At 46.9% G+C, this 10,603-nt stretch overlaps 1 protein-coding gene across 1 annotated transcript in view; it reads left to right on the top strand.

The window, feature by feature from the left end:
* LOC121627134 (plakophilin-4-like) overlaps window positions 1-10,603 on the top strand; it is a 35,542-nt gene that overhangs the window by 22,785 nt on the left and 2,154 nt on the right. Inside the window, exons 8-20 of the mRNA XM_041965821.1 lie at window positions 721-922; window positions 1,347-1,479; window positions 2,997-3,210; window positions 4,870-5,053; window positions 6,746-6,863; window positions 7,533-7,727; window positions 7,841-8,014; window positions 8,130-8,280; window positions 8,805-8,997; window positions 9,129-9,213; window positions 10,037-10,154; window positions 10,251-10,382; window positions 10,513-10,586. Coding sequence (XP_041821755.1) covers window positions 721-922; window positions 1,347-1,479; window positions 2,997-3,210; window positions 4,870-5,053; window positions 6,746-6,863; window positions 7,533-7,727; window positions 7,841-8,014; window positions 8,130-8,280; window positions 8,805-8,997; window positions 9,129-9,213; window positions 10,037-10,154; window positions 10,251-10,382; window positions 10,513-10,586 — 1,973 coding nt within the window. The remainder of the gene's footprint in view (window positions 1-720; window positions 923-1,346; window positions 1,480-2,996; window positions 3,211-4,869; window positions 5,054-6,745; window positions 6,864-7,532; window positions 7,728-7,840; window positions 8,015-8,129; window positions 8,281-8,804; window positions 8,998-9,128; window positions 9,214-10,036; window positions 10,155-10,250; window positions 10,383-10,512; window positions 10,587-10,603) is intronic.

The following is a 10,603-nucleotide window of genomic DNA, read 5'->3' on the forward strand; positions in this document are numbered from 1 at the left end:
GTCTTTGCTTGAACTTGCAAATGGTGCATATTGCCGGAGGGGGAATTTAAACAATAAAAACTGATTTGTTTTTCACTTTGAGATGATTTATGGAGGGAAATTGCCAGCATGAGCACAGCTGGAGCAAAAAAAGCAAAGAAAGAGCTAAAACTGTGCATTATTTGATGCAACAGCAGCACTATGAGGAGGAGAAATACACGAGGTACAGCAGGAAAACAGTAATAATAGTACAAAACATTTCAAATATGACTTTTAGCTGCTTTATCATCGTCACAGAGAATTACAACAACTTCATTTTTCACATCAGGACTCAGTTTCACATCTGCTCAGGAGATTATTTCTCTAAAATCTGTGGTGGAAATCAGTTTACAGGCACAGGAAGTGTTGTTATTATCGCTCCCCGAGGTCAGAACTTAATTAGGCTGAAACCTTTCATGTGCTCTGCTGCATCTTAATTGAAGCCTTTGCAGAACGATTTAAAGCTGAAAGCTCTGCGGAGTTTGATAGTGGAGGATCTAAGGAGCCATTTTAGTTTCATTTAGTCTGGATTTAAGCAGGTCTGTGGCCTGCGAGACGGCCCGATGCTTTTAAATGGTCCACTGCGTGTTACTGCTTCCTCTTTTATGCAACCTTGGATGTATTTTGCACAAAATCAAAACGTGGATTTAATTTATTCCAAATCCTGCTCTGTTTCTAAAGTGTCCTCCTTCACGTCCTCAGGTATGGGGACCCTCCCTCGGACCACAAGCCACTGCGGCACGCTGCCGTACCAAAGAAGCAGCTACGGGCTGAGCACTGCGGCTCTGTACGTCGACTCCTACAGAGTCTCCGGCGAGCCCGTCTTCTCCCACCGCCACTCTGGACTGGTGGAGCGGGTGGCCACGCGCACCCCGTCCATCGAGAGCATCCATAAAGACCCCAGGTCATAATTAGATATCAGTTACTTGACAAACTGAGATAATTTCATGCAAAATTCCACTAAAATCAATGCATTTTGAAATGCATAATTGCATTGATTTGATGAAATATAAACGAGGCTGCAGGCATGCGAGCTGCACCGTGAGCCTGTGCTTTGAGCTAAATGCTAACATCAGCATGCTAACAGTGACAGTGCTAGCAGGTGTAACGTTCATCATGCTCACTATCTTAGTTCAGCATGTTGGCATGCTAGCATTTGCTAATTAGCATGAAACACAAAGTCAAGCTGAGGCCGATGGGAATTAGTTTTCGACGAGAGGTTGGAGGTGACATCCACAGAGTCTCACCTGCAGCAGCTGAAGGGGTTTCTGAAAGTCCAGGTGAAGTGAATGAAGCTTTCTGAAACTTCTCTCTTCGGTTTCCCTCAGGGAGTTCGCCTGGCGTGACCCCGAGCTGCCAGAGGTCATCCACATGCTGCAGCATCACTTCCCCTCTGTCCAGGCCAACGCCGCCGCCTACCTGCAGCACCTGTGCTACGGAGACAACCGGGTCAAGGTGGAGGTAAGGTCGCGGCGCACGCTGGGCTCTCTGTTTAAAAATAACACTCACTCCTCAGGTGGAGGAAGGTCCAGGTTTGAAGGGTCGTGTAAAGTTTTACTATTCACTTCTCCTGGAGAAACGTGTTTAAAACGACGTCCCAGAGCGCAAACGAGGACGAGTTAAATGTAGGTTTAGATGTTTATAGAGGCTGTGTTTCATGTGCCGTGTCCATTCAATCATTTTTATGTTCAATAAAACAACTGAAAAGGCTGAAATGCCAACAAACTTAACAATGAAGTAATTTAAGAAGCTAAATTAGATTTTTCTGTTTTATAACATTCTACACTGATATCTTTTTATTATTATTATTATTATTATTATTATTTAAACGAGCAATTTTAAGACAAAGTTCATCTCATAGACTAAACATTTAATTGATCATCATATCACAAAAACATAAATAAACAGTATGCATGTATAAAATAACTCATATAAATATCATTAATATAGTCCTGGAAAATGAATAAAAGGTGAAAATGTGTAAACACTTGATTTGACTTTTGATTGATTGATTAGCTCTCTGCAGCTCACTTCCTGTTGTGTCCCTGCACTGAGTTTATCCTCAGCAGCTCACAGGGTTTGAAATTTGACTTTTTTTTTTTTTTAGATCCTGGCTGCCAAACCCTGAGCCAAAGCGCCATCTGCTAAGACAAAACTTTAAGTAACATCGGAGCCAAATGCGCCGGCGCTGCGACGCGCTGAAGCTCCGCGCGCTCTCTCTTTGCTCTGCTTCCCGTGCAATAAATAACTCCGACACAATGGCGGAGCTTCGCGCGCGAACCGTTTCAGTGCCGTTTGGTTTGTTTGGTGATGAGCTTTTAATTAGCCTTTGGAGCGGCCTGGACACGCGCCCGCTCATTTAGCCAGAAACAAATGTTTTCAGCGGCGGTTTGAACAGAGAATCAGAGAGAAGCGGCGAGCGTCTGCTGCTCTCCTGAGACGGGTTTATTTCGAGATGACACGAGGAAGTTTTGAACATGATGCTTCCGCATGTCTGATTTCATCGCTGCATGAAATCAGCGCAGGGTTTTTCTTCAGCAGTCGTTTGCATCGATTTCATTCGCACTTTTCTGCAAAGAAGCATGAAAACTGCAGCTTGCTGTGATAGTTTGATGATATCCATCGTTTTCAAAGAGGAAGCGTGCCTGTGCTGGATATTTAAAATGTATTATCTGACACTGTTTTCCAGGATGAAGAGCCAAAACACCATAAAACTTTATTAAATTAAAGGAAAGCCATAAATATATTATTCAAACTTTTTCTTTTCTGTGATCTGCAGTCGCTTCGCTTTGCATCAACCTGCTGGCGATGATGCAGCTCTTTGTCTTCAGCCAATAGCAGCTCTTCTGAAGGCTCCTCTCAAAGGATCTTAAAGCAATACCTGCTTCAGAAACGTGCTTTGATTGGCTGATCACAGCACTGCATGCGATTCATCTTATATAGTTTGTTTCATCCGCCTCTCCAATTGGTCCCTGCAGGTGTGTCACCTGGGAGGGATCCAGCACCTGGTGGACCAGCTGGATCATAAGGTGGCCGAGGTTCAGAAGAGCGCCTGCGGGGCCCTGAGGAACCTGGTGTACGGCAAGGCCACCGACAACAACAAGGTGGCGCTGAGGAACTGTGGCGGCGTGCCGGCCCTGCTGCGCCTCCTCAGGAAAACCACCGACAACGAAGTGCGCGAGCTGGTCACCGGTACGTCCGCTCAGGTTTAATCAAAGCTCATGTTCAGTGTTTCTCACCAGAATGCATCATGGGTATCTGTGACGTTTTGTTTTACGCTCTAATGCCACCAGCCCAAAGCACCGAACATTAGTTTCAAAATGAGTTGTTATTGCTGCACACCTCGCTCAGTTATTTTCACAATACAAATGTGGATGAAGCTTCACCAGACTCCTGTGTGAAATTTGCTGTTTTAAGATATTATACAAGCCAAATATGAAACATTTGCATGAAATTACAGAGTTATAGACCATCGGAAGACGTGTTGGATAGTTAAAGCAGCAGAATTGCTTTAAAGGCACCCTTCAGGTGTCCTGGATCACACCTGGATTCTGTCACCTCATCATGGCCCAAAACAAGAGATCCAGCAGGTCAGATAAAGACCGCGAGCGTCTGAAAGTCACCTGTTTGTCAACTCAGGTGCGTCTTTTTATTCCTAAAGGAGTGAATTCAGGTGAAAGCAGCACACGCACATTGACTGAAACAGTTTCCAAACCATGACACGCTGAAATCCCGCTGTGGTGCGCGTGGGCGAGGTTTGTTGGCTACCCGGCCGGCCGGCCAGGCGTCGGTCTGTGCCGCCGTCTGACTGGCTGGCAGCGTATTAATCTGCGTATCGGCTGTTCTGTGGGAGGTGAGAGCGGCGGCGGCTTAAACAGTCGGCGCGCTGTGTTGACAGAGCAGATCTCGGCGCAGTCCTCGGGACAGATGCTAAGATAATGTGCTTTGGAAACAGGATGCCGCTGACAGCTCTGCAGCCACACCACACATACTGTTTAATACCAGGAGATATGAAGCTGCTAGACGGCTCTGACTCTCGAGAAAAACAGTCTTCAGTTTGTACCGAGCTTTGGAAAAAGTTTGTACTTTCACAGCTCAGGTGAGGATTTTTGACTTTGGTGGATGTAAACGGCTGCAGGACGCCCCGCTTCCTTCTTTCTCTCTTCATTTTGTGATGTAGCGTAACATTCGGACACTGACCTGCAGATTTAAAAGTCTTTCCCACCTCGCTGCACATGTGCCTCACTTTTCCTTATTAAAACTGAACACATCCATGTGTTTTTCCAGATATGTTCTCTCTTGCAGCTCGCAGGGTGGAGTGAGTGTTGTTTGATTCACTCCCACGCTGAAGATAAGTGCCAGCGAGGCTTTGGGAGCTCAGCCGAGTTTTATTTCACTCTCATTGTCAAATGTTTAAAGTTTCTTCTTATTATACCTCCAACAACTTTTAAGGGTTGTAAAACCGAGACAAAGAGAAGAAATGGTTTTAAGAGGATTTTGTTCAGTGTCAAACGTCATGCATGATTACTTTTCTCTGAACCTTGGCTGAGCTGCTCTAACAGGCAATCTGTGGCGACTGCATCTCAAAATTCACCAGACTCCTGTGTGAAATCTGCTGTTTTAAGAGGCGAGAGACCTCCAAAAATGCTACCCGCCACATGGGCTGGGAGTGAAGTAAAACCTCGCACCATCAGTCATTTTACTCCATGTTGCACGCTAGCTGTTTCCCCCTGTTTCCAGTCTTTCTGCTAAGCTAAGCTAAGCTAACCAGCCTCTGAGTGAACGTAGCACCAAACCTCTCGTTGACATCATGAAACCAGACATCCTTAGCGTCTCCCCCTGCACCCACAGGCGTCCTGTGGAACCTCTCCTCATGTGACGCAGTGAAGATGACCATCATCCGCGACGCTCTGACCACGCTCACCAACACGGTCGTCATCCCCCACTCGGGCTGGAGCAGCGTCTCGCACCGCGACGAACACAAGGTCAAGTTCCAGTCCTCGCTGCTGCTGCGCAACGCCACCGGCTGTCTGAGGTGAGCCGCGAAACAAACGCACCCCCTGCTTAATGTGTGGTGAATAATGTACTGCTCTGTTTTCTTTCTGTTGTTATAAAATCCTTCTTTTTATTGAAAAATGGAAACTAACTATGATTCCATTATTCTACATCAGTGTTAATCTTTGCTGATGATGTTTATGCATATTCATCGCCACACAGCACGTCCTTTTACAGTTAAGACTGCCTGAAAACACGCCAATCCGTCCTCATTTTTTACTGAAAATGCATTTAACAAAGTGCCTCCCCTCCGAAGCCCGTCGAGTTGCCAGACGTGCCGTTAGCTCATTAAATCGATCCTTGTTTTGAAATGCAAGGATGACTTTTGGATTTATTGGCCGTCTGCGCTGCTTTTCTCTGTCTGGTTTTCATTTTAATGATTCTGTGAAACCACGGCGCATAATCACATTCACATAATCATCAATGAGGGGCTCTGTAATGGAGATTTTATGCAGGCATGAAGTCCCAAGCATGCATTTGACCACATTAGCTCACAGAGACAAATAACGGCAGCGGGATAGACGTCTGTGTAAACGCCAAAGCCCGGGAGGAAGGTTTAGATTCATTATCTGCAAGTTTTACACCAATAAATGCTAATGCGTGCAGCTCGCGTGGACCAGAACATGACTGACAGCCCGAAAGCTGAACTCAGCTTCGGCTCATTCCGAAGATGTAATTTGTAATCGGAGCTGCTTGAATTCCAGATGAGTCCGTTCACCACAGCTCAAGATAATAACGTTCACGTACAAAAGCCTGGAAAGCTTCAAACAGGAACTAATATACCCAGGAAAAAAAATGGCCGACTAATAGAACATTTTCAGTGTTTTTCATCTTCTAAGAGCCTCAAGCTTCCTCGAGCTCACTGCAGAGCGCTTGACCTCTGCTCCTCTTCCTCACATGTCTGATGTTGTTCTGGGAGGAGTTTGTTCTGCTGGAGAATATCTTCACCCGGCAGGAGGCGGCTCACTGTAATTACTCGTTTCTGAGTGGTAGAAAGGATTTTTCTTAAAGCTCCAATGTAGAGACAGGTGAGTGTTTCACTGCCGTCCATCAGCGTATCTGTGCTGGCAGAGGAGGAACCGCACCTGTCACCTGAGCAAACCTTCACATCTCCTGAATGAACTGACTCTGACTGGCCGCCGTCTCCTCCAAATCAAAACACCGGAACCTGCTGAGTGGAGACTTCCCACTCCAAATGCTACAAACCGGCCCTGATTGGATGGGCGCCAGTCATTCCTCAGTGTCGGGAGCCAATCAGGACCAAGACCAGGTGTAAATAAACAATGCAAAAACTTTCATCAAACAAGCTGAATTTTAATGGCTTCACGAAGCTTCTTTGCACACGAACTGGTGCTTATTTATTTCCAATCATTTCAGCGCCTGCAGGGAAACTTCACGTCTGTGCACAGAAGCTTCCAGCATTCACGCTGACGCAGGCTGTAGATTGATAGTATAGAAATGCATTGTGGGAGTTATGTGCTGCTGTGCAGTCCTCTCATGTCAGATCACCGTTAGCAGTGGCTGAAGGTTCCTATTGGAGGATCAGCTCCCTCCTTTACTGTTTCCAGGCAGGTTTTTAAGCCACCCTGTGGGGGAATCCACACACTGCACCTCAGTCTGAAGTCATGTGTGGCTCTGTGTGTGTGTGTGTGTGTGTGTGTGTGTGTGTGAGGAACCTGAGCTCAGCAGGGGAGGAGGCGAGGAGCCAGCTGCGTTGCTGTGAAGGTCTGGTCGACTCGCTGCTTCACGTCCTCAAAGCTTGCGTCAACACATCCGACTACGACAGCAAGGTGCTGCAAACACACACACACACACACACACACACTGCTCTCCCACAATATGTTTATCGTCGTTTTCTTATGTTAAAACATCCCATCAAAGAACAATAAAACAGTTTGAAACCAGAAATATGTACATTACACACACCCACGTACTCTCACAGGCAGCTTGCACTGATATCAGAACACAAGACAAACACCACAGCGTTGTTTACAGCTTGCTTGCAGCCTGTTTTTCCAGCTTTTCCTTCCAACGATGTGCAGATATATTCCAAGCAAACAGTTTGACCTTTAGAGGGAGTTTGGTATTAAACATCATCCCTGCAAAAGTTTTGGATCTCATAGAGATTAGATATCTTATCTATCCTCATGTGGGCTGCTCTGCACGCTGTGTAGAATTTGAATTTTCTGCTTTGGCGCCCCCCAGTGGTCATACCAAGAAGACACTAAAAAAGTGAGACAGGTGGCTTTAAATCATACATGTTCATTAGATATTCAGTTGTATAAAGTAGAAATTTGCAGAGGACAAAGAGGAAAAAAAAGATGACAAATGCAAATAAATAGACACCGCCACCTTCAGGCTAAAACTCTCCATCGCAGTGTCAAATATCCTCAGCAGAGCTCCACTGGGATCTCTGGTTGTTCAGATATTCAGACCATCTTATTTCTGTCCCACCTCAGATCGTGGAGAACAGCGTCTGCACCCTGAGGAACCTCTCCTACCGGCTGGAGGTGGAGATGCCCTCCTCTCGTCTCCTCGGCAACCAGGAGCTGGACAACCTGCTGGGCTTCTCCTCCCCCGCCAAGGAGCTGGACTACCTCTGCTGGGGCAAGAGGAGGCGCAGCAGGAAGAGGGGCGGCTGGCCCGACGACAAGGTACAAGCACAGCGGGTGGTGGTGGTGGTGGTGGCTGCAGAAAAGATGGAGGTGCAGAGTTTCAGACACACGTAGTCACATAATCTGCATGTTGATGTGTGCGCTTCCTGCAGTGGGACGGCGTCGGGCCGATCCCGGGTTTCTCCCAGTCTCTGAGGGGGGCGGAGCTGCTGTGGCACCCGATGGTGGTGAAGCCATACCTCAACCTGCTGGCCGAGAGCTCCAACCCCGCCACGCTGGAGGGCGCCGCCGGGTCGCTGCAGAACCTCTCAGCTGGAAACTGGAAGGTGGACACGCATGCTTTTCTGCTGAAGAAGAAGAGCAACCGTTCAAGTTCACTGACTGAAGCAATTAAACTGTGTGTGTGTGTGTGTGTGTGTGTGTGTGTGTGTGTGTGTGTAGTTCTCAGCCTACATCCGGGCAGCGGTGCGGAAGGAGAAAGGTCTCCCCATCCTGGTGGAGCTGCTGCGGATGGACAACGACCGGGTCGTCTGCTCCGTCGCCACCGCTCTCCGCAACATGGCGCTGGACTGCCGCAACAAGGAGCTGATAGGTCCAAATTCACTCACACACAACCAACAAACTGATCCCAAGACACTCAGACAGTGAAAAGATCATCTTCACACGTCAGTCAGGAGCATCAACAGCTTCCACACACACATCACATCCTCACAGCGTGACACAGACCAATCAGACTGAAGAAGGCTTGTAACACATCGCCCCCTTGTGGACAGCAGCTGCATTGAAGGTGCCGACACATCATGGACAGTTACTCCAGGCGATGGGAAACATCTGGAAATAACAGCTGAATTAATTTGTCACAAACATTTTGACAAAAACATTCAAATTATTAGAAGAATTAAAGGAAAAGCAGCAAATCTTCACTTTATTTTCTGTTAATTAATTGACTGATTGTTTCAGCTCTTTGTGTTTTCACTGTTCAAATATTTTAGAAGCTCTTCATATGTTTGGATAGACGCCACCTGCAGCTTCTCACTGCGTCTGTGAGGTTTTAAACACAGTTCAAACGCTTGTGCCGGTCTGAATGAAGTCCACGTTCTGCGTCTCCTCCTGCAGGAAAGTACGCCATGCGGGACCTGGTGAACCGGCTGCCCGGCGGCAGTCCGTCGGTGCTGTCGGACGACACGGTGGCGTCGGTCTGCTGCACGCTGCACGAGGTCACCAGCCGCAACATGGAGAACGCCAAAGCTTTGGCAGACAGCGGAGGCATCGAGAAGCTGGTGGACATCAGCAAAGGGCGGGGGAAAGGGTACGAGCTCTGTCTGCAGGACAGATCTCTGATGAAAACATGCAAAGAGCTTTTATTTAAAGAGTCATTTTTCTTTCCCGCTGAGTTCAGGAAGAGATTACAGAGATTATTTCACACCGTGTGTCTCCCAGGTACTCGATGAAGGTGGTGAAGGCGGCAGCTCAGGTGCTGAACACGCTGTGGCAATACAGAGAGCTGAGGAGCCTCTACAAACAGGTCAGCAGCACAGAAGCCACAGAAAGATTCAGTAAAATACCAGAAATACCAGGATGTCCCACTGCAGCCGGTCCCAGTTCTGACCCACAATCCTCTGCTCAACATCACATCATCACTCTTTCTTTTCACTTCTAATTTTGTGCTGCAGATGTAGAATCAAGGGGGTTGAAGTTGAAAGCTGAAGGTGCAATGCTATGATGTAGTTTGTCCCAACTGTAGCACACTGCCTGCAACAGCATACACGATGAATATGAATATATTCTGTGATACTCAGTCAAATAGAGTCGAAATCGACAGTTCAGGTTTCATAGATAAATGTGGTCTGCATAGTTAGGCCAGTCTTTGTTTTGTTCTCAGGTTAGTCTAATGTGAGCGAGACCGGTGCAGCACGTCTCCATGGTAACCACATGACAAAAAAGAGCAAAACGTGGCTCAGAATTAGTGGTTTGCTAACGATGACGTGGAGTGAAGAGAAGATTTCCTGTTTGTTTGGGATCAGGAGATCAGCTGATTCTGATGAATCATTTTGTTTTCTTCTCCACGTTACCCGGCAACATCGTGCACACATCATGCAACAGCTGTTAAATTCCTGACATGACTCAGCTGAAGACCCCTGAAAAGACCTTTGTGGAAATTATTAAACACAAAGTGTCTAAATTTGAAGTAATTATCTTTATTTAAATAAACAACCCAGGAAAAAGTTACTGATATGAGATTCCTGCACTAAAATTTAGACCCGTTCCCATGATTGCATGTGAATTTTAAACTCTGTCAGTATTTCTAATGAAACCAACCTCTGAACCAAACTGGACTTTGTGTGCAGGACGGCTGGAACTACACCCACTTCGTCACTCCCGTCTCCACTCTGGAGCGAGACCGCTACCTTTCACAGCCGACCCTGCCCACCAGCCCGCTGCAGATGTCCCCTGTCGTCCAATCAGGTACGAGATCCAGTGATCGTGTTGCGTCCGAAATCAGAAAACTAAAATCCTGCAGAGGAAGAGAGTTTCTCTATCTTCCTGTTTTTTTTTCTTTAGGTGGTAGTGCAACATCCTCGCCGGCGATGCTCGGCATCAGAAGACACAGTAAGAACTATCAGAGGGCGCAGTCATCTATGCAACTCGACACTTATTACGGAGACAACAGTTTACACAAACAGCAGTACACAGGTTCGTGTTGCGGCGTCCCTCAGGGCTTTATGTTCGGACCACTGGCGTTTCTGTCCAACCGCTGATTCAGAAACATCAGTCATCTTTTTTTGTCTTCTTCTGTCTGTGCTGTTGAATTTTTTCACTTCAGGGTCTGAGAAGAAAACTCCATATTTCATTGGGACATATTCTTCCCAGTCAGGAGAGGATTTGAGAAGATCCCAGGTGAGACATGCTTCAAA

Source organism: Chelmon rostratus, chromosome 24, assembly GCF_017976325.1.
Source record: "Chelmon rostratus isolate fCheRos1 chromosome 24, fCheRos1.pri, whole genome shotgun sequence".
Lineage (NCBI taxonomy): Eukaryota > Metazoa > Chordata > Actinopteri > Chaetodontiformes > Chaetodontidae > Chelmon > Chelmon rostratus.